A 24,815-nucleotide genomic window follows, 5' to 3' on the forward strand; every position below is an offset into this window, starting at 1 on the left:
TTTTGTTGGTCATAGTATATGGACAATATGTGAGAAGTGGGGACTGATAGTGTTTGCACGTGTGTTAATAATTCAGCAAGGGACTGGATAACAGCATTGCTGGTTCTAAGGACAATTCCAAAAACTTTGTGAGTGCACAAGTGGTGGTTATGGACTTGCTATATTATCCACAAGACTCTTCAATGGTGATTGTGCACCTGCACAGTCACAACAGATGGCTGCTGGCCATCTCTACAAGGATTGCAGTGGGTCTGCACCTCTGGTGGCCCACCAGTACCGTAATCTCTACAAGGACTACAGTGGGTCTGCGTCTTTGCTGACTCACCAGTACCATTATTTCTACAAGGACTGCAGTGGGTCTGCGCCTCTGGTGGCCCACCAGTACCGTAATCTCTACAAGGACTACAGTGGGTCTGCGTCTTTGCTGACTCACCAGTACCATTATTTCTACAAGGACTGCAGTGGGTCTGCGCCTCTGGTGGCCCACCAATACCGTAATCTCTACCAGGATTACAGTGGGTCTGCTCTGTGATGACCTACCCACCAATACTCTTCAAAATTTCGACTGACTCCGCTGTGGGTTTACTCTGTTGTGGCCCATTACCTGTCTGCATGTAGAGTTAGCACTGTCTTTTCGTTGGAAGGACAACAATACCTCTTCAATACTGCATGGAAATCCACTACTTCCGTGTGCATTTTCTTTTACTGCTCAGACTTTGAGAAAAAGACTGATATTTTACTGTGATGAGCGATTAGGACTGTCTTTATGGACTGTGAGAAAATTTTAGCTTTTGACCAACATTGTATCAATAAGTGTGTGCATTTGATTTCTTTGTTATTGTAATTATGAAAATTTTTTTCAAATCTGTATTGGGCACTGCCCAAACCAATTTGTAAATTTTTTTGTGGGGAGCATGGTGGCTATGTAAGTAGGCTGTTTAGGTTTTTTTTATTGGTAACGCCACCTCTGTATAGAAAATCACTGGCTGTGCGGTGTGCAGTCTGTGGCTGCTTTGCATTGTTGTAATACTCGCCATTGTAGTGTTAGGCAGCTGGCTGTGAACAGCGCATAGCGTTGGGCAGTTGGAGGTGAGCCGCCAGCAGTGGTGGATGTGGGGAGAGAGATGGCGGAGTTTTGAAATTTGTAATGAACTGCTATATTTATATATGATGATATCAAGGTAAATACATTGTTTGTTCTCTATTAATATCATTCATTTGCTAACTATCCCTATCAGTAGTTAGTGCCTTCAGTACTTTGAATCTTTTATTTAGCCGGCAGTAGTGTGATTTGTGAAAGGTATAGTTTAATGTTAGTCAGGGCCATTCTTTTGTAGGGAATTCTGAAAGTCAGATTGCGTTGCGCTAACAAAATATTGTGTGTCAGTTTAAGCACAGTAGTGTACTATTATACAAAGGGGACGTTTCATATAGTTTACATCTTCTATTAGTATGTTGTTCTGATTTTGTTTGTTTGTCCCTATTTCTTTTTTAATGACCTCCGGCTTATTCGTCCATTGGATGGAGACGTTAGGCTTGGTAGTGGCTTTTACGGCCTTTATGGGGAGTAAGATAGCGAGTTCTCTCTCTCTCTCTCTCTCTCTCTCTCTCTCTCTCTCTCTCTCTCTCCTCCTCTTCTATCAACAACTCAAACACGACGCCACATTACATAAACACTCGTCACAGCCAAACATGCACACTGCTAAGACACATTCGTGACATGCTGGACTGAGGAAATTCATATTTCACTGTCCTGCCGTCACTCGTGGAAATAGGTCGCAATGCTTGAGTTCGTCTGAAGTCCATGCAACAAGTGTAACTCACTGAGCTGATTGTGGCCGCTAAACATATGGTTTCTGAGCTGTGGAGAGATAACGTCAGATGTGTCAGCAAATCAACCACTGTGTAGGTTTTAGTAACGCCCACATTCTTGTCTCGGTCAACACTGAGACCAGTCTCTGGACTTCTTGTTCGGAGTGTTACCCACAACAAAACAGTTAAGTCCGGTACAGAGTACACGTTTTGTTAACATAAGCCAAATTTTCCTTCCCTAAAATAACACCTCCCCTTCGACTGGTTTGATGCTTTTTCCGACCCTATTTTGATATGTCTGATCCACCGACTTCTTTCTTCATCTTTTGTATCTACTAGTTCTGCCAAATGCACATTGCCCATCAGTTTCATTTTCAACAACCTTTTGTGCCAATTTGTGTTTTGTTCCTCCGACTATCATTGAATTTGTAGAGATTATAGTTCGTCTTTGTTGCTGTTGGCAGTCTGTTGTCACATTCTGTCCCAAACCACTGAATGTTTTTAATTCACTTTTCAGTTTTACCTTCGGTCTGGCATGCTTCTTATCTTATACCAGTCGGGTCATTTATACATACATGCAACATCGACATCCTCCAAAGCTGTATTAGTCTGCTATGCTTTCTCCGTTGCTCCCTCCAGGGCGTGTGCGCCTCAGCAGATACACTGATCGATCAACAGCTTCTGCTGGCAAACGTTTTCTACATCGTTATTTCCTTGCCGACCGGCTTTAGTGGATCTTTATTTCATGCTTTCTTTGTCAGTCTTACCTTCGACATCTCGTACCACTATGACGTACGTGCTGTGTTGATATGGTAAGATTTTTAATTCCCACAATCCATCTATAAATCGGCCCTATCTTCATGTCACAGTCTGCGTTTGCTGGGTTTTTTGATTTTTAATTGTTGTCTTCGGTACTATTACACCGTTTATAAGTGTTACATTCATGTACTTCTGCTCATCAACTGTAAAAAACTGCTTTTCAGCGCCGGTAATGTAAAACTTTATTCTGCTACACGTCTCGCGTAACTGAATAAAATATGACAAAATTTCAAGGAGTGAGGTAGAGACGGTATCACCTACGCAGAAGCACCTAAATAAACTTTACAATGCTGTACCATTTTGTTTAGATAAACTTTTGAAAAATTAGTAGTTGTTCTTACCAGGTTCTTTTGAGCTTCTAATCAGAGGATATGCCGAAGTTTTTTGTAAATCGGTACTTCCGAAGTGTGACACATAGTCACCGTAGAAGAGTTTAATCAACCTCTGAATATCCCTGCTGTAACTGTTTTTACATAACAATATTTTTCTAAACAAAATAAAATGTATTACCCATCACTTCATTTTCATCTGTAGACGTGCTGTTAATATACGAGGGTCGTTCAATAAGAAATGCCTCACATTTTGTTCTCAGAACGTATTTATTGTTAAAAGTCAGACAACACATAACATGTCTTGTCCTGTTTTTCTTCATAGTCTCCATCACGTTCTACAGCCATACGCCAACGTTGTGGAAGAGCACGTATTCCCTGCTGGTAAAAGCTCTTGTCCTACAAGCGTAGCCATGTTTTCACTGCATGACTGATACGCTCGTCATCTTCAAAAAGGGGGTCCCCCTGGAGTGTCTTTAAGCGGCCCCAAGAGATGCAAGTCCGAGGGTGGCAGGTCTGGCCTGTAGCGTCGATGAGGCAATAGGCAGTGATGTCCAACCCAATTTCGTTGCGTGTTCCCGGGTTCTCAGACGTGCATGTGGGCGTTCATTATCGTGTTGGAGCAACATTTCTGCTGGATTCTTGTCTTCGATCGAACACGTCGGAAACGGGTTTTGAGTTTATTGAGAGTCTTCACGTATGCCTCTGAACTGATGGTCGACCCCCTTGGCATCACATCCACGAGAACGACGCCATCACAATCCCAGAAGACTGTCACCATGATTTTTGCGGCAGAGGGGGTTGTCTTGAATTCCTTCTTTTGTATTGGATGAGGATGATACCACTCCATGAACTGCGTTCTTGTTTCCGCCGCAAAGTGGTGCACCCAGCTTTCGTCCCCCCTAACGATCCGTGACAAAGTCCTCTCCGTCGGTCTCAAAACGCTGCAACAATTCAGATGAAATGACCTTCCTTTGAATCTTGTGCTCAGCTGTGAGCTTTCGTGGAACCCATCGTAAGCACCTCTTTATATCCGAGAGTCTCCATCATTGCAGACGCACTTCCATTGCTGACCGACAGCTGTAGAGCCAATTGTGGAGTTGTGATGCGCAGGTCTGGCATCCGCTCGATTCAGCATATCTGGAGCACTGGCTGTGACAGGACATCCCGAGCGTGGCTGATCATGGAGCTCTGTTTCTGCATTTCCAGAGGCTGTAACTTTCTCTACCCATCGCCTAACTGTGATATCAACTGCAGCATCGCCATACACTGCACGCAAACGTTTATGGATTTCCACCACCGTTTCTTTTCCTGAATGCAAGAATTCAATAACAGCACGTACGAAAAAATGTGTGTGAAATCTTATGGGACTTAACTGCTGAGGTCTTCAGTCCCTATGCTCACACACTACTTAACCTAAATTATCCTAAGGACATACACACACACACACACATCCCCATGCCCGAGGGAGGACTCGAACCTCCGCCGGGACTAGCTGTACAGTCCATGACTGCAGTGCCTTAGACCGCTCGGCTAATCCCACGCGGCTACAGCACGTACGTAGAAGCCGTTTTGATGCTGTACTACGGCTCTGCCGTCTGCCAGAACGGTTCGAAACTTCCCCGGAGAATAGAACAAACATCAAATGTAAAGCACCAACAAGGACGTTTGCCTATGTAAATTAGTGGCTTTTTAAAAAAATAAAAAAAGGGGGGGGGGCGTTACTTATTTAACGACCCTCGTAATTTCGGAAAAAGATTTCTACTGAAGTAGCTGATAGATTTTTTAAAGGTTACTTTGCAATAAACCAGTACTATATCGTCTGTGAAATGACTATCCTCATAAAAGTTCTTTACACAAAGATGTGCATAATTGAGGTGAAAAAATGTTATTTTGAAGGAAAAAAAGACAGTTCAAAAGCAACTGAGCAGTTTTATTTTAGTTGCAATGTTCTGTATAATTTTTCGCTGCCGTAACGATTTACACCGATGACACAGTAGCCCAGCGCCGATGGGCGCCGTTGGGCGAGTGCAATCGCTGACTGGCGCCACGCAGTCGGCTTATGGCCAGCTGTGTGATTTGAATGCAGGTTGCTCGGGGTGGACGTCGCTCGACTCACACGGTGGACGTGAAACATAATACAAAATACCGGAAATCAATTATTGTGCTAACCACACAAAAATAAACATTTCGTTTACTTATAGAGTGTGGCTGAAGCGGGAAAGTGTGTCAAACTTCAGGTTTTGGGACACGACATCACCACAATTATGTACACTAGAAATAGAATTTCAAGAATTTTGTCAATATTATTTACAAGCTGTGATCGTCTTTCAAGAAAATTTTGTCACTAATGCGAATGCACGTGAGAGAGCTTCATTACTTTGGGCGTCTTACTACAATCAAGCCTTCTGCAGTACAGAACTTTCTCATTTCGTCTTCTACTCTGCCGTAGATAATTTCAATGTTTAGCAGTCTACTGTGTTTCCTTGTAATACCGTTCATAACACTCACCGCAGTCTCTAACAACAAGGATCTGCCATTCTGGCCTGAGACAGGTATTGACGCAATAGTGCTACAACGATGAAAAATAATATTACGAGGATGTCAAACCTTATTTTCATGATATATAGGAGAACTGGCGATATTAAAAATGTAATTATAATTATATTATTTTAGTTTTTGTGCTCAGTGAATCAAAGACTTTCTAGTGCACGAAATAAACTAGTAGTTTTTGTACTACGAAACTATATATGATTGTTAAGTGAGAACTTGGTCTATGTAAGACATTTTGTCTGGGCGGATTTTGTTCGCGTACTGGTCGGTAGAGAAAAAAAAGTTTCCTAATCGATGTATGTAATGTAAATGTATAAAGGCTATAAAAGATTACATATACATATGCGGACAATCAAATTGCTCTGAGCACTATAGGGCTTAACATCTGAGGTCATCAACCTCCTAGAACTTAGAACTAATGAAACCTAACTAACCTAAGGACATCACACACATCCATGCTCGAGGCAGAATTCGAACCTGCGACCGTAGCGATCGCGCGGTTCCGGACTGAAGCGCCTAGAACTCCGGCCGCCCTTGCGGACAATCACCATATTGTATAAGAAAAGGTAAATATAAGTTATTCAAAACAGATATCTCTAAAGTATATCGTCTTGTGATCTCTAAAGACTGAAAATTGCGGTGTTTAAACTAAACCTATCCTGAATAACAGCGAAGAACGTTTATGTCATCATATGTTTTCTTCGTTTGACAACGGCTGTGATTCACATGTTACCCTTTGTTACGCGACGTGTTGGTAATATTTTCATTATACGCCCAAAAGTGCACACAGCTTTAATCGAACCTGCATCTTTCGGAAACGATAACTATCAGTACAATTACGCGAATACCGTCTAAATCGCAACCGTGATCACAAAAGTGTTTCCTGGACCTGATTTTTATAAATGAGTAGACTTGAAAGCGAACAGCATTGCACTATCGCTGGCTCGCAACAATTGAAAGAAAACAGAAAAAGCGACTGAACAATTTTAAATTTTAACGCCGTCAGCGTTACGAAATCTGAACGACGTAAGTTAATTAAATATTAACAGGAAGAGAATTATTAAATTTTAAAGATTAAATCATAGCAAGAATTTAAAGCATTTTAGCATCATTACGTTTCTTTGCATTAGTACTTTAGTATCATAATCATATCTATTTAAAACACAGTGCGTAAATAAAGTTGCCAACTTTTATAATTATTATTATAGCAGCAATTCAAAGGCGACGGACAGCCTTGTTGTTTGGAAGTGACATGGTGGAGCATGGAGTCAGCACATCGCTCACCAGGCGGACTTTTAAGCACCTGCTTCTCACGGCAGTGTCTCCTTAACTGGCATCACAAGGCAGCTTGGACCTCGGTCCTGTTCTGTCGGCAAGAGGAAATCCCTGAAAATACTGGTGATGGAACCTGAGTCCTCTAGAAAGCAGTCAAACACGATGACCACTCAGCCATGGAGGCGTAAAGCATTGTACAACGTGTCCCAGGACAAATGTTCAGTATTCAGGGATACGACAGGAATGATAATTCGAAACAAAAAATCTCTAGCAAACATGGCATGCCTTAAGAGCTATCACCACTTCGTCTCCGGAACTGTGAAACTAGTTTCTTCTACTGCAAGCTCTTTGCTGTCCACATTTTGAGAGGTGTTGGTATCGATCAAATCAACAAAAAATATTCGTTGAACATGGACTCTACAGTGCATACAGTAAGAGCGAACGCAATGCGGTGGCCGTTCTGCCTATCTGAGTAATTGCTACTAGTAACTTGCATAGACGCCGATAGTGTGTGCGTATACGACGTTAGACTGACCTCTGCCTGTCTCCTGGGCGCTTCACATTTTTGGTCAACATGCGTACTCCACACTTTTTTCCATTTCGTCTATTAAGGAAATCTGGTAAGGTTAACTCCCTTTCGTAAATATTTCTTTGCCATGCTGCTTCTTTGATGCTATGTGTGTTTCTAAATTTTTGATTTCTAAGCTGGAGCTGCTTGTTAATTACTTCTCCAGGAATACCTGAAGGTCTGTTTTGTTAACCTATTGCTAGTCGTTCTACGCAAATGTCAAGAAATCATTACCCTACTATTATTTCCAGGAGTGTGCCTTTTGGACGAAAAATTACCCGAATTCTTGTGTTCTATTACCTGTTTCTCTAACTTATAATTCAATGCTATGTATGCACTTCGATAGACGTATTCTGTCCACAATATTGTGTTATGCGATTCTTTTCTTTTTCCCTCAGTTTTTTTACTGAAAATACGCTACTGACCATTAAAACTGCTACACCAAGAAGAAATGCAGATGATAAACGGGTATTCATTGGACAAATATATTATACTAGAACTGACATTTGATTACATTTTCACGCAATTTGGGTGCATAGATCCTGAGAAATCAGTACCCAGAACAACCACCTCTGGCCGTAATAACGGCCTTGATACGCCTAGGCATTGAGTCAAACAGACCTTGTATGGCGCGTACAGGTACAGCTGCCCATGCAGCTTCAACACGATACTACAGTTCATCAAGAGTAGTCACTGGCGTATTGTGACGAGCCAGTTGCTCGGCCACCATTGACCAGACGTTTTCAGTTGGTGAGATATCTGGAGAATGTGCTGGCCAGGACAGCAGTCTAACAGTTTCTGTATCCAGAAAGGCCCGTACAGGACCTGCAACATGCGGTCGTGCATTATCCTGCTGAAACGCAGCTTTCGCAGGGATCGAATGAAGAATAGAGTCAGGGGTCGTAACATATCAGAAATGTAACGTCCACTGTTCAATGTGCCATCAATGCGAACAAGAGGTGACCGAGACATGTAACCAATGCCACCCCGAGACGTGTAACCAATGGCACCCAACACCATCACGCCGCGTTATACGCCAGTATGGCGATGACGAATACACGCTTAAAATGTGGATTCACCGCGATGTCACCAAACACGGATGCGACCATCATGATGCTGTAAACAGAACCTGGATTCATCCGAGAAAATGACGTTTTGCCATTCGTGCACCCAGGTTCGTCGTTGAGTACACCATCGCAGGAGCTTCTGCCTGTGATGCAGCGTCAAGGGTAACCGCAGCCATGGTCTCCGAGCAGATAGTCCATGCTGCTGCAAACGTCGTCGAACTATTCGTGCAGATGGTTGTTGTCTGGCAAACGTCCCCATCTGTTGACTCAGGGATCGAGACGTGGCTGTACGATGCGTTACAGCCATGCGGGTAAGATGCCTGTCACCTTGACTGCTAGTGATAGGAAGCCGTTGGGATCCAACACGGCGTTCCGTATTACCCTCCTGAACCCACCGATTCCATATTCTGCTAACAGTCATTGGATCTCGACCAACGCAAGCAACAATGTCGCGATACGGTAAACCGCATTCGCTATAGGCTACAATCCGACCTTTATCAAAGTCGGAAACGTGATGGTACGCATTCCTCCTCCTTACACGAGGCATCACAACAACGTTTCTCTAGGCAACGCCGGTCAACTGCTGTTTGTGTATGAGAAATCGGCTGGAAACTTTCCTCATGTCAGCACGTTGTAAGTGTCGCCACCGGCGCCAACCTTGTGTGAATGCTCTGAAAACCTAATCATTTGCATATCACAGCATCTTCTTCCTGTCGGTTAAATTTCGCGTCTGTAGCACTCCATCTTCGTGGTGTAGAAATTTTAATGGCCAGAAGTGTACTAGCTGACAAACACGGCATTGCGTGAGTATCCATTTTTCCAATTTTTACATTAAATGATGATGATTGGTTTGCGGGGCGCTCAACTGCGCAGTTATCAGCACCCGTACAGATTCCCCGTCTCTTCACTGTCCATTCTCGCCACTTCCCCAACGACACAAAGACCCAGTCCCCGGGTGGCGTTTTATATTAGAAACGTACAGTTGCTGTACGCTGGGTGCAGCTGCTTCACGTATCTACAGCGCTATTTCATAAACGCCTGTGGCAACGCCTCTCCATCGCTCTGTACTCTGTTATTGCTTTCGCCTACAGCCTTTTGCGCTTCGTAGTTAAACGTTCTCGAAAGTGCTGCCAGGTGTCAGGCATTTCTGTAACTGAACTCGATTGTAGGGCTGTCGTAGCAGTAAAGAACAAATGAAAATTCCATACACGATGCAACTTTTTTTCACGCGTCTGTTTTTATGACGTCATATCTCCTGAAGTATGATAGGTTGGTGGTTCTTACCCCATAGGGATTGTTGTCTGATAGTAAAGGAGAAGTGCAGCAACTTTAGTTGTAATCTGTGCCGTGGTTTGCGAGTAGATGAAAACCGACAAACAAACGCGCGTGCGTTTATGTTGATTAGTTGTAATTTCAGACGCATATCCTATTTTTCGAATCTTCTCATGAATGGAAGATTTTTTCCGACACATTGTCTCGAATTATCTTTCCTCTAACTCTTTAAACTCTATTTCACCACCGTCTTTCATATAAATTTCGTTGCATTTCTTACGTCGAATAAAAATTTATTTTTCATAGCAGAGGCTCTTAAACCTGCCCTATCGGATCTTTTTTCAAAACACAGACATATTTCTTTGAAATTTAAATTGCAGAGCGCGACCCCTCCCGCCGGTGGTTAGAGTCCTCCTTGGTTGTGTGTGTGTGTGTGTGTGTGTGTGTGTGTGTGTGTGTGTGTGTTTCTTAGCATAAGTTAGTTAAAGTAGTGTGTATGTCTAGCGACCGATGACCTCAGCAGTTTGGTCCCTTAGGAATTCATACACATTTAAAGTGGAAAGTTTCACCTCATACTTGATATAAAAATGGTACCACTATATGAGACTGCAGTGGTTCTTACAAATTAAAATAAAAAATTCGTACAGAGTAAGAAAGCAGACCAACGTAAGAAAACAACATTCATGCTACCAGTAGCAGTTGATGGCAACTGAATGCGGTTAAGCATCAGCTGAGGAATCAAGGACAACCGTGAAAAGAAAATAACGCGTGCCTAAGTCCATCCTCTGTTGCTGTGGCAATTCTCGTAAACTACAAGCTGTTACTTCGTGTTCCGAACCAAATACAAATTAACAAAGAGAGAGGGATGTGGCTAATGCGAGGCGTTGGTGTGGCTGGTGTGACTTGTGCGACTTTTTTTTTTTTTTTAGTTTTAAACGTTAATTTCGAACAGACGTTACTTTGAGAGCAATATGATTCAAATGTTCAAATGTGTGTGAAATCTTATAGGACTTAACTGTTAAGGTCATCAGTCCTTAAGCTTACACACTAATTAACGTAAATTATCCTAAGGACAAACACACACACACACACACACATGCCCGAGGGAGCACTCGAACCTCCGCCGGGACCAGCCGCACAGTCTATGACTACAACTCCTTAGACTGCTCGGCTAATCCCACGCGGCAACAATATGATTACGTTATTTCTAAGACAAAGTTACCCTTTCGCTTACTTGAGTGTGGGAATTAGGTCAGCATTAGAAAATTATTTCAGAAATCGTCTGAAGAGAAATTTATTGTATCCACTTAGCAGTTAATACAATAAATACATGCAATTAACCGGCTATGAAAATATTAGGGTAAAACAGTTTGAAAGACCAAGTTCTGATACGTTTTCAGTAGCTTTAAGTTAAAAGTCATTATAAATAGTACACACGAAATAATGGATTGCCAGGTTGCATCATCGTTTACTGTTTCTAGTGATAAAAAAATCATTTTTAAATACTGCCTGTAATTAAAAGTTACTAATTATTAAAAGTTACCAATTTACGTTACAGGCTTTTTAACCAAGTTCCTTTCACAACACCTATCCTTACGTAAACAATGTTTAAGTTTCCACAGCTTATTTCTTGTCTGTTATTCAAGAGCACTACCTTCCTACATTCGGCATTTATATGAAACAAATAATAAAAACGGGAAAAATATTCTTCTTCTCTATTACCTCTATGACTTGAGTATTTCTTACACACACACACACACACACACACACACACACACACACACACACGACGACGACGACGACGACGACGATACACTAAAAACAGTAGAGCCCGTCCTAAGATCCGACAAGGCAACGTTAAACCACCATTGACGATTGCTTCATGGCAGTGAAGAAAAATTCTGAGCGTTTGTCAAGAAAGTTGTTTCTGGAGTATATGCCGGAGGAATAGAATTTTGGGCCAATCCTCAACTCATATTTTCAATCATAGTATAATTCTGCTATTCTCTCGTGTATACTAGTTTTTTGTGAGAGACTGGCTTTTGAATAACGCTAGGCAAGTGTTGAAGTATTCTTGTCAAGAATGAGTTGAGATGGTATTCCACAAACACATATGAAGGACAGTGGTCGCGAAGTAGTATGGATTTAACGAGAACGTTGCGCACACAGACGATACGAGGAAAATAGAGTAAAATGCGATCTTTGCGAATCATCGGAGATCACGACTGCAGAAGCCACCAAGCTCAGGCCTTGACTGCGTGGGCGAACATGGCGCTGTACGGCAAGGAGTAGACGGTGCCGCCCGGCAGAGTGTCAGCGCGTATCGTGCCGTTACTGTAGGCCTCTGCCACGCAGTCCTGTATGAAGGCCTCCAGCTGCTGCTGCGGAATCCTGCCGACGAACGGGTTTATCGCAGTTATCGTGTCTGCAACACACAAAGCAATGCGATCTACAGACAGGATCAAGTACAGCGTGAATAATGTGTAATTGTTCACCATGAATATACTTGCAAGTGTGGAAAATATAGAAATTGTCATTTAGAGAAGTAACATGTACATCTGCATCTAAATGGTCATTCCGCGAATCACATTATGTGCCTGGCAGAGGGTTCATCGAACCACTTTCGCAATGATTCCATTATTCCACTCTCTTAAAAGCGCGTGGAAAAAAAACGAACACCTGTATCTTTCCGTGTGAATTCTTATTTCCCTTGTTTTATTATGATGATCGTTTCTCCACATTGAAGGTCGGCGTCAACGAAATACTTTCGAATTCGGAGGAGAATGTTAGTGATTCAAATCTCGTTAGAAGATTGCTCCGCAATGAAAAACGCTTTTGTTTTAATGTTGTCCACCCAAATCAAATGTTATGTCGCTGACACTCTCTTCCCTATTTCGCGAGAATACAAAACGTCCTGCTCTTTCTACTTCCTTGATGTACTCTCTTAACCTTTTCCTGTAAGGATCCCACACCGTGCAGCAATACTCCAAAAGAGGATGGACAAGTGTAGTACAGGCAGTATCTTCAGTAGATCTGTTGCGTCTTCTAAGTGTCCTGACAATTAAGACTAGTCTTTGGTTTGCCTACCCCACAACATTTTGTGTGTCTTCTTTCCAATTTCATTTGTTCGTAATTGTAATTCCTAGGTATTTAGTTGAATTTACAGCCTTTAGATTTGACTGATTTATCATGTAACTGAAGTTTAGCGGATTACTCGTGTGGATGACCCCACACTTTCGTCCGGAGCTCGTGGTGTAGTAACTAGCGTTGCCGCCCCTGGATCACGGGGTTGGTTGGTTGGTTTAATGGGGGAGGGGGAAGAGACCAAACCAAGGTCATCGGTCCCTTGTTCCCAGTAGAACAATTACCTAAGGGAAAGAAGAAAACAAAGACGACGTAACAGGAGAAAGGAAGAACCAGAAGAAAGAAGGACAACAAATACTACAGTGGTCAAAACAGGACAAGAAAACCACACCATCAGCTATAGAGCCGTCGGTGTAAACCACTTCAGAGCCCCGGAACACTTCAAGAATCAAGACGAAGTGACACCAGAAAGCCGAAGAGTTAACAGAGTCCTTAGGGCTTCAGCCTACGTCTACACGGACGTGTACGGAATGGACCTCGAGGAAAGGTGATCAAGGGAAGGACTCCAGGCAGAAGCGATCGCACGCGAACCTCAGTCCTTAGCCCTGACCTGGGCCACCTATGCAGGAGGTGAACCGCCGTGGTTGGGAAAAGAAGACGGCAATTATTATGTCCAGGAGCGCTATTAATGTGTGCAACGTAACTGGCGAGTAGTTGTGCACGTCTGATCTTCAATGCAGGGACTCCAGCCTCCACCAGGACTCGTCCTAAAAGCTGTCGCTAGTCGAACTCCGCATCGGTGCAATGGGTCGAGCAGACGCAATGCTGAGGGCGCCGCCGAACCATAAAGCACAATCCCATAGTCAAGGCGGGAATGAACAAGGACTCTGCAGTGCTGCAGCAGCGTGGAGCGAGCTGCACGCCAGTTGGTGTTGCTCAAGCAGCGAAGGGCGTTGAGGTGCTGCCAACACTTCCGTTTAAGCTGACGAAGATGAGGAAGCCAAGTCAAACGAGCGTCGAAAATCAGACCTAAGAATCGATGTCTCCATTGCGGTTAGTGGATCCTCATTAAGGTAAAGTGCTGGTTCCGGATGAACAGTACGACGCTGACGGATATACATGAGACCCGTCTTCATTGCGGAAAACTGGAAGCCATGCTCTACAGCCCATGACTACTGCTTGTGGATGGCTCAGCAACACCAGTAATGGAGCAGCAGTACGAAATGCAGAAGTTGTCTGCAAACATAAGGTGAGACGGAGGGCCCGACAGCTGCTGCTGCACTGTTAATGGCCACTAAAAATAGATACCCTCAATACAGAGCCTCCTGGACATCGATGGAACTATGGGAGGCACCAACTTCGACCCGGAAAGTATGGAGCGACATGACGTTTTGGATAAAACCCGGGAGCATGGCCTCGGCGACTCCACTCATACAATATGGCAAGGATATCATGTTGCTAGGTCGTGTCGTATGCTTTACTTAAACCAAAAAAGACGGCAACCAGGTGTTGGCGTCTGGAAAACGCTGTTCGGATATCAGACTCGAGGGAGACAAGATTATCAGTGATAGAGCGACCCTGCCGAGGAACTGCCCTAGCATGGAGCCAGTAGGCCACGTGACCCCAGGACCCAGCCCAACCGCCAACACACCATACGTTCCAGCAGCTTACAGACAACGTTGGTGAAGCTGATAGGCCGATAGCTATCCACATCAAGCAGATTGTTACCGAGTTTTAGCACCACAGTGATGGTCCTCTCCCGCCATTGTGATGGAAAGACGCCATCGCACCAGATCCAGTAGAAGATGACGAGGAGATATCGCTTGTTGTCAGACGAGAGATGTTTGATCATCTGGCTGTGGATCCGATCTGCCCCAGTAGCTGTGTCGGGGCAATGTGCAACGACGCTGAAGAGCTCCCCCTCTGTAAATGGACCATTATAGGGTTCATTGTGACGTTCAGTGAACGAGAATGCTTTCCTTTCCACCCGCTGTTTGAGTGTGCGAAATGCTGGGGGATAATTCTCTGAAGCGGAGGCTCGAGCGTAGTGCTCAGCAAAGAGCTCGGCAATTGTGTTTGCGTCGGTTGATAACACGCCATTGACGTTAATGCCAGTAACACGTATCTGGTTTTGGTACCCACAAACATGTCTGATCTTCGTCTAGACTTGGGAAGGTACACAATGGTCGAGACATACTTCTTCCAACACGCCTGATCCGTCTTTTTATACGCTGTCGAACGCGAACGCGGAGCCGCTTAAAGGCTATTAGGTGCTCTAGGGAAGGGTGCCGCTCTTAAATTGCCATAGCGACTTCCGGCGACCACCAAGGGCTGTCTTTCGCCGGGGGCACCATAGACAGCGAGGGATCGCGTTTTCCGCCGCAGAAATTATCGTTGGTGTGACATGTTCGATCAACATCGATGGCACCACGTAGGGGAGACTCAACGGTGACGGTAGAGGTGAAGGCTACCCTGTCTGCCTTGTTTGAAGCCCATCTGGGTAGGTGTCCCTGGGTATGACATTGGGGGAGTGACAGGACGATGGGGATGTGGTCACTACCACACAGGTCGTCATGTGCTCTCCAGTGGATAGATGGGAGAAGTCCTGGGCTGCAAATTGATAAAGCTATGTCCGAGTAACTAACATGTGCCACACTGAAATGTGTGGCAGCCCCAGTATTTAAGAGGCAGAGGTCGAGTTGGGACAGCAAATTTTCGACGTCGCTGCCATGGCCAGTAAGCATGGCACTACCCCACGTAGGGTTATGGGCGTTAAAATTGATTAATCATTTCAGCCAATACGTTCAGGGGTACCGCACCATCCGGAGATATACGTTGCAGACAGTTATTTCCTCTGTCGTCCTTATCCTTACAGCCGCAGCTTCAAGGAAGTTTGAAGGGGGCACAGATTCACTAAATACCGAGTTCAGGACAAATGTAAACTCCACATGACACACTATTATATTCGCTACGGTTCTTGCAACATCTCCTGTAGCTGCAAGAAGGTGGGTTACACTTCAGGGTCGCCTGCTGCACCGACTGAGTATTTGTATCATTCCCTTTGTGGATGAGGCATCAGTGAGATCCAGGTCCTCAGGGGACACTGAGATCTCCACCTCATCCACAAGTGCAGAACTGAAACTTCCTGGCAGATTAAAACTGTGTGCCCGACCGAGACTAGAGCACTTGCCCGCAAAGGTCCCGAGTTCGAGTCTCGGTCGGGCACACAGTTTTAATCTGCCAGGAAGTTTCATATCAGCGCACACTCCGCTGCAGAGTGAAAATCTCAAGTGCAGAATTGATAGGGAGTGATGGTGTTCGGACCATCAGAGGGTCCTTTTTCTTAGCATACTTCTTTGATTTCCCTCTTGCTTCTCTTTAGGGTCTTACTGGTAGGACTTCTCTGAAGTACCTTAGACACAGAGGAAGGCCATGAAGCTCTTCGTCCAGCAGCGTTTGGCTTCTTTAGCCACTAGCGAATGTTCGCTATCACATTGGGGGAGGGGGTCACAAGGGACCCATTCCACGTGTCAGGACCCAGAGGAGTCTGTTGCTTCTCCGGCTGGGGGAGGGGACCAATGTCCCCTGCGTTTGAGGGGCCTTGCTCCCGAAGTAGGTACACTGGGAGCAATGGAAGATTTTCCCCCTACCAGCAAGGGGGCAGATGTATTCTGGAGGCCTGGAGGACCCACAGTTCGTGGCCCAGAGTGTTGTATGACTGGTACTTGTGATGGCAATGGTGATGTAGCTACAGCATATGTGGACATCAACCGAACAGGGTGTAACCATTAAAATTTACGTTTTGCCTATTGATAAGTCATCTGGTCCAGGGTCTTGTACTCGATTTTCCGCTCATTTTGGAGTAATGGGCAATCTGGCGAACAGGGGGAGTGCTGCTCTCCACAGTTGATACAATTGGAAGGAGGCGCACATTCAGTATCTGGATGCAGTGGATGTCTGCAGTCTCGACATGTGGCGCTGGAAGTGCAGCAGGAAGACATGAGCCCTAATTTCCAGCCGTTAAAGCAGTGCATAGGGGAGGAACGTATAGTTTGTCACAGCGGTAAACCATCACCTTGACCTTTCCGGGCAATGAATCACCCTCAAGATCCAAGATGAAGGCACCAGCAGCAACCCTGTTGTCTTTGGGCCCCCTGTAAATGTGCAAGACGAAATGAACACCCTGCCGTTCTCGATTGGCGCAGAACTCGCCTTCAGAATGCAAGGAGAGGTCGCAATGGAAAATAATCCCCTGGACCATGTTGTGACTTTTGTGCAGTGACGGAAACGGAAAATCACCAAGCTGGTCACAAACGAGTAACGCTTAGGATTGGGCTGGGATGCTGTCTGAATCAAGAGTACACTGCTTCTCATCTTGGACAGCGCTGTCACTTCTCCAAACTTATCCTCAAGGTGTTTAACAAAAAACTGAGGCTTCATAGGTAGAATGGAGTCCCCGTCCATTCTGCTACAGACTAAATACTGAAGCGAATATCGCACTCTTTCTGTAGCCCTACGTTCCTCCCATGGTGTAGCGAAGGAGGGAAGCGATTTAGGGTCATATCTGTCAGCATTGTACTCGATCTTGCCCTTCTTAAAGACTACTGGCGCAGTACAGTCACCACCAAGAGATGACAGTCCGCTTCATTGTGGGTCATCAGCCCTGATGCCACCCACTCCAATCAGGGGCTCTCCCAACAGGCATCACCCAGTCACAGCAAAGATGATGGCCGTTGCTTGGAATTCTGATGCCTCACGAAGACAGTCATCTACTGCTTGGTATACATGGGGAGTTTGCAGCTCAGGCATCAGCAGTGCGATCCCTGTGCTGTCAGGGGGCTACCGCCAAATGGGTACATGAAGTCCCCACCGCAAGGGACTGGTACTGTGCTGGATATTGGGTGCAGATAAATCCAATACTGTCATGGGGGCGAAGAGGACAGGGGACAATGGAAGAAGATGACATACCCTGGAATGTGTTGGGGTTGGGTTGTTTGGGGGAAGAGACCAAACAGCGAGGTCATCAGTCTCATCGGATTAGGGAAGGATTGGGAAGGAAGTCGGCCGTGCCCTTTCAAAGGAACCATCCCAGCATTTGCCTGGAGCGCTTTAGGGAAATCACGGAAAACCTAAATCAGGATGGCCGGACGCGGGATTGAACCGTCGTCCTCCCTGGAATGTGTGCTCGCCCAAATAGTTGAATTGCCAGTGGAGATGCGAAGCCATGACAAGAGGTTCATGAGATCGAATCTAAGGGCACTATGGATAACACACACACCACGTAAGGCGTCCTTCCCCATATGGCCCGCACTTCTGTAGAATTTGGAAACTGGCAGGTCAAACCACAAAATGGGACCTGAACTTATAGGGCCGAAAAGTGTGAGACACTTTTTAGTCGCCACTTACAACAGGTAGGGATACCTCGGGCCTGTTCTAGCCCACAGACCCACAGGGGAGAGAGCGTCTTTCAGCTTTCCCCACAGGCCAGTCACGCTACGGGTTCCCTGCTGAATACATCGATTATGAAACAATTCGTGAATATATACTGTAGTATTTTGTGCACAAAGGGCTGGACAGCCGTCGTTTTGGTACAACAGCTTCCTCCTAGTCTGGAGGGGAACGTCTTTTAGGGTCTGTGGAAGAATGTTAGGAGGCTGTAATACTTGTGCGCGTTCTGCTAACAAAGTGCCTATGAATTGATGGTTCACAATTCCACACCACATGTGTACACTCAATGGACTCTGACGTTCCACCCGACGATGCCAACGGGGATTCTCAGCAGACCAATAGTGCATTTTTTCGCCGGTTCACCTGGACATGGCTTCATCACTGAACGAGATACATGATTGTTCTGGAATATTCTGTCTTAATACACATGTACAGAAGTTAATACGATTCTCATAATCGTCTCCATGCAGCTCTCTATAGAGAGGGAAGTGGCAGAGGTGGAATGGATGTCGATGGAGAATGCGTATGACACTTGCCTGACTTGTGCGATTGCGCGGGAGCTAACACGCGTATCAACTGCAACAGCAGCAGGGATGTAAATTTTCCCCTCTTCTGTCATCACTTGTTTCCTTCTGTTTGGTTGTCTAGGTGTTGCACTATCACTTTCACGTAACTGGTTGAAGAGGTAACTAAGTAACTGCCGAGATGGTTCACGTCTATTGGGATATCTTGACACACATACCGTACAAGGACGAACTACATTTTTCCTGCACTCTCCGTACACGATGAACATGGTGACCTTTCTGCACTGGTAAATCCCATCGTCTACTCATGACCTACTGCTTGGATTGTCACACTCATTAGCAAGTCGCAATGCATTGAAGGAACACACAAGCACACTAAGTTGCTGTTTGAACGGCACAAGCCAGTGTCGGTGCAGAAACTGTTCAAAATAGTGTAAGTAGGCTGTTTAGGTTTTTATGTTGGTAACGCCACGTAGCAGTATATGAAAATCACTGACTGTGCTGTGTGAAGGCTGTTGTTGGTTTGCATTGTTGGAATTCGCTATTGTAGTGTTGGGCAGTTGGCTGTTAATAGCGCGGAGTTTTGAGAGCGGATGATCTGGGCGTGTGTCCATCAGAGACAGTAAATTTGTAAGACTGGATGCCATGAACTGCTATAATATATAATGACTTTTGAACACTATTAAGGTAAATACATTGTTTGTTCTCTATCAAAATGTTTCATTTGCTAACTATGCCTATCAGTAGTTAGTGCCTTCAGTAGTATGAATCTTTTGTTTAGCTGGCAGTAGTGGCGCTAGCTGTATTGCAGTAGATCGTGTAACGAAGATTTCTGTGAGGTAAGTGATTTGTGAAAGGTATAGGTTAATGTTAGTCAGGGCCATTCTTTTGTAGGGATCATTGAAAGCCAGATTGCGGTGCGCTAAAAATAGTGTGTGTCAGTTTAGTGTTGATCAGAATAGGTAAAGAGCGAAATGTCTGAGTACGTTCAGTTCTGCTCAGCTGTGTGAAACTCAAATAATGTAAGAAGTTTATCAGCACAGTAATTCATTAATTTTTCTAAGGGGACGTTTCAATAACATACCTCGTAAACGATTTGCATTAGAATCCTGCAACAAGCACGACAGACGTTCTAATTTACACTACTTTTAGTTTTTATGTCAATACGCTGTTTCGATTTTGAAATCTTATGTATGCACAAAAATACACTTCATAACTATTACTACAATCTTTTGATTGGCCCATGATTACCAATCCATTCTGTGAAAACTGCGTATCAGTAGCACTTCCCGTTTGCGCAATATCTGCAGTAAAAGATTTAGGTGTGTCACCCTGTATAGCCGGCCGCGGTGGCCGAGCGGTTCTAGGCGCTTCAGTCCGGAACCGTGCGACTGCTACGGTCGCAGGTTTGAATCCTGTCTCGAGCATGGATGTGTGTGATGTCCTTAGGTTGGTTAGGTTTAAGTAGTTCTTAGTTCTAGGGCACTGATGACCTCAGATGTTAAGTCCCATAGTGGTCAGAGCCATTTGAACCATCCCTGAATACCCCACGCACTTTCAGTTATTGCACCCCTGGGGTCCCACACATTGGTCCAGGCTTCGTCACTGCCTACTGTGACTTCACTCTGGCCACCCAAATTGGGACGTTACCACGCCATCCTGATACAACCACAGCAGGCCGTTTGAAATGCAATGGTAAGCAAGGCCGTTCGCTACGGGGATGCCTCTTTAAGAAGCGCTTACAGTGGAGCATCCACACTGGCTCGCCCGGCTGCAGAGTTCGACGTCCGTTGCCGTTGTCTACCTATCACGTTCACGCTGGTGTGTACCACTGGTGGCTCACATAGGATGCTGATCCTCCCACTGGGCGGCGTGTACCGCCGGAGGATCGTACTCGATTCCACCTAATATGTGAACAATACACTAACGTATGTCGCATTACCTGTCACTCGGGCGCAACGGACCGCTGTGAATACAAATGTGTGCCCCTTTTTCAAAACATGGGCTTACGCCACTTTCAAAATAAAAGGTCAATATACCAAAATAGTGGACTAGAGCATTTGAATACGACCGCCGCTCCGCGGTGATAAACAGGAAAGCAGCGTCTCCAGATGAAAGATAGCATGAGTGAGCGCCGCCACAAAACAGCAAAAAATACTCTCAGCACCAGTGGGAAAGTGTTAATGCAGGCATGCTGCACTATATCTCTATGATTAACAGTAAAGGACTTCGACAACATTTGGCTGCTTCATCGTCTAGGCTTTCACTTCCATTACACAAAAACTCACCTACTCCACTCTCCCGAACACCATTTACACTTGGTGCCAGGAACTCTGTTGGAGATTGAAGTGGTTGAGCAATGGAGGGCTTCGATTGTGGTTCTAAGTGTGTAACAACAACAAATGCACATAGCAGTAAGAGCGTGGCTTATATGACTGAGTGTCCTTGTATTCTTGCCTTCATCCTCTTCCTGTCGTTTTGTTCCAGTTACGTCAGGGATAGACTAAGTTATGGTGCCTGTGGGAGGGGGCGGGGTTCAGAGGGAGAAACCTGCGACACCGATTGTGTGTACCAAATGTAATCTACCTGGGAACGCAGCACCGTTCGCCGAATCTAACGATATAGCATAGTGGGTACACCGACACTGAAGACATTAGCGCCAGGCAGTAAACGAAAACTCATTGCAAGAGAATTTAGGTCATCGTAAACAACAGGCAAATACAAGCATGGGTAGATGTACAGGCTACTACATTCCAACATCTCTGTTTACAAGTGCATATGACAGGTCTACATAAAGTAGAGTGAATGCTGTAGACAACGTTCCGCCTAAGAAATATAATAATCGGTAAGAGACAAAGAACCTATAATGTTGTAGTATGGTGACCAATGGGCCAATATGTGGCGAACACTGTTAGTTCTAATGACGTAGATGTAAACAATGGCAATGCTGATAAGGAAGAACAATGACCAAGTGTCGCAACAGTATGGTGCAGTTATAGTTTCCTGGCTTTGAATCATGCAACACAGAGGAAGCAGCAAGACACTGAGACGTCATAGGTGCAATATCAGTTACTGGCCGTGATGTCAAACCGTTCCAGGGTCCTCGACATACAACGATCATAATAGCAAAAAATCCACTGAGGTACCTGTCCAAGCTAAAAATATGACTGAAGTGAGGAACGCATCACGGATTCAAAAAAATATTAGATGTATCTAACACGTACGAGGTGAAGAGGACAGCTGAAAAGTTACTGTGGCCGAGGATGTAAGTCAGCTATACCAGAGAGCTCATGTTGCATGATACGCTTGTCTAGTCGCTCGGGCTCAGAGGTCTGAGAGAACAGAGATTATTATAGTAAAGTGAATCACAGAACAATGGACGTTTCGTAGTAATGTCTGAGAATGTGACCACAGCAGTGTTAGAAAGGACTCGTTCATTTAATAAAAAAATATTCTTATTTGTTCTGACAGCGATGAGGTCGCAAGACCTCTAGCTAAGGCACTTGATATTCAGTGCCCCTCATACGCAAGTCAAGCAAATTAAAAATACGATAAGAACGATTAAAATGTAAGCGCACAAACGCACACACACTTAGCAGAAAATAGAAAACCCGTTGTTGCAGCCCAGTCCTCTGTCCTCCGCACTTTAAGACGACACTGAAAAGTCGCTGTTACAACACTGGAGGAGGAACAGTAAAACAGCAAAAATCATCCACCAGTAAGGAGCACTGTTCAGGACTCCTTACCGTAGACGTGATACTGTTTATAACCATGGCAAACAGGGTAACACTTAGAACACTGCCCTCGGGAACACCACTCCGCTGCTCAAAACAATCCGACACCACGTCACCAACTCGAAACCTAACAAATCTCTTACACAGGGAGGATTGTGTGAACATGGGTAAATGGCTACGAAAGCCCTATTGACAGAGTTGCACGAGAAAATTGTCTCCAAGTAGCAGGAGCAGCAGAGTCAGTTCTGGATTTCTTACAAGACTGACTTTGGAGGTACTGAGAGCACGGCATCGGTGGCAACAGTCGCTTTCTTTGATGGTCTTTAAGGATGGGGGGAGGAGGATATGGGCACTGAGACAATTGCGGTACACAGACAAACGCAGGAACGCAGGTGCTCGTGCTAACACTAGCGAACCCCATTTTCAAAGAAGCTATGGCTGTCGAAATAGGCTTCTTAATGGCTGAAGCAAAATATGTATTGAGTGTGGGAGGCTGCAGGCTTTTTAAATCATCTTGGCTTCACCATATGATATGTGCTTCAATTTTTTAATTTCCTGTATCTTTCTTTCTTCAAGGAAGACCCTGCAATTCCTACTCCAGACTGGGTGATCCGCAGAGCAGTTAACACACTTCGGAGGCGAGGAGCTATCAACTCCTCCGTGGGCGGCAGTACCAGATTTGCCACAACTGGCTCCACCCTTACTTCAGAAGGTGGTGTGCTCAAAGCGCTGTCATTTAAAACAACACATTGGGGTGCGGACATACAGCTACACAATTAGGCGAAGGAAACAAGACTTGAGATGCTCTGGGAGTTTCATGCTATTGAAGACAATGATGGAGTCAGATTTTATTAGATCCCTATCTGCCCCTTCCAATATACTTTGCACATCAACGATCCCTCCTTGAATCCTCTCCTTTCCTCCTTGGGGGGTCTACCAGATCCCTACACGACAACACTGTTGCTGCAGGTCAATGGGTTGTGGGGTTCCGGTTCTATGGTACCTTCTCCAAGGCATTTAGCTTTCCAGAGATTGTTGCTTATTGAGAACTAGCAGTTTCAGCGAACAGTGTGCCGTTACACAATTGATGGATTTCAGCGTACCTGTGAAGACCTCCAAAGGTTTTTTTTTTTTTTGTCATCAGTCTACTGACTGGTTTGATGCGGCCCGCTACGAATTCCTTTCCTGTGCTAACCTCTTCATCTCAGAGTAGCACTTGCAACCTACGTCCTCAATTATTTGCTTGACGTATTCCGATCTCTGTCTTCCTCTACAGTTTTTTCCCTCTACAGCTCCCTCTAGTACCATGGAAGTCATTCCCTCATGTCTTAGCAGATGTCCTATCATCCTGTCCCTTCTCCTTATCAGTGTTTTCCACAAATTCCTTCCTCTCCGATTCTGCGTAGAACCTCCTCATTCCTTACCTTATCAGTCCACCTATTTTCAACATTCGTCTATAGCACCACATCTCAAATGCTTCGATTCTCTTCTGTTCCGGTTTTCCCGCAGTCCATGTTTCACTACCATACAATGCTGTACTCCAGACGTACATCCTCAGAAATTTCTTCCTCAAATTAAGGCCGGTATTTGATATTAGTAGACTTCTCTTGGTCAGAAATGCCTTTTTTGCCATAGCGAGTCTGCTTTTGATGTCGTCCTTGCTCCGTCCGTCATTTGTTATTTTACTGCCTAGGTAGCACAATTGCTTAACTTCATTGACTTCGTGACCATCAATCCTGATGTTAAGCTTCTCGCTGTTCTCATTTCTGCTACTTCTCATTACCTTCGTCTTTCTCCGATTTACTCTCAAACCATATTGTGTACTCATTAGACTGTTCATTCCGTTCAGCAGATCATTTAATTCTTCTTCACTTTCACTCAGGATAGCAATGTCATCAGCGAATCGTATCATTGATATCCTTTCACCTTGTGTTTTAATTCCACTCCTGAACCTTTCTTTTATTTCCATCATTGCTTCCTCGATGTACAGATTGAAGAGTAGGGGCGAAAGGCTACAGCCTTGTCTTACACCCTTCTTAATACGAGCACTTCGTTCTTGATCGTCTACTCTTATTATTCCCTCTTGGTTGTTGTACATATTGTATACGGCCCGTCTCTCCCTATAGCTTACCCCTACTTTTTTCAGAATCTCGAACAGCTTGCACCATTTTATATTGTCGAACGCTTTTTCCAGGTCGACAAATCCTATGAACGTGTCTTGATTTTTCTTTAGCCTTGCTTCCATTATTAGCCGTAACGTCAGAATTGCCTTTCTCGTCCCTTTACTTTTCCTAAAGCCAAACTGATCGTCACCTAGCGCATTCTCAATT

The 24,815-nt window shown here is 44.8% G+C and overlaps 1 protein-coding gene across 1 annotated transcript in view; it reads right to left on the reverse strand.

The window, feature by feature from the left end:
* Nucleotides 1-10,988: 10,988 nt before the first annotated feature.
* The window catches only part of LOC126260951 (juvenile hormone acid O-methyltransferase-like), a 105,706-nt gene continuing 91,879 nt past the window's right edge, over nt 10,989-24,815 (reverse strand). The window contains exon 5 of the mRNA XM_049958462.1: nt 10,989-12,120. Within this exon, the coding sequence (XP_049814419.1) occupies nt 11,939-12,120 (182 nt within the window). The 3' untranslated portion in view covers nt 10,989-11,938. The remainder of the gene's footprint in view (nt 12,121-24,815) is intronic.

The sequence above is a fragment of the Schistocerca nitens genome, chromosome 5 (assembly GCF_023898315.1).
Source record: "Schistocerca nitens isolate TAMUIC-IGC-003100 chromosome 5, iqSchNite1.1, whole genome shotgun sequence".
NCBI lineage: Eukaryota > Metazoa > Arthropoda > Insecta > Orthoptera > Acrididae > Schistocerca > Schistocerca nitens.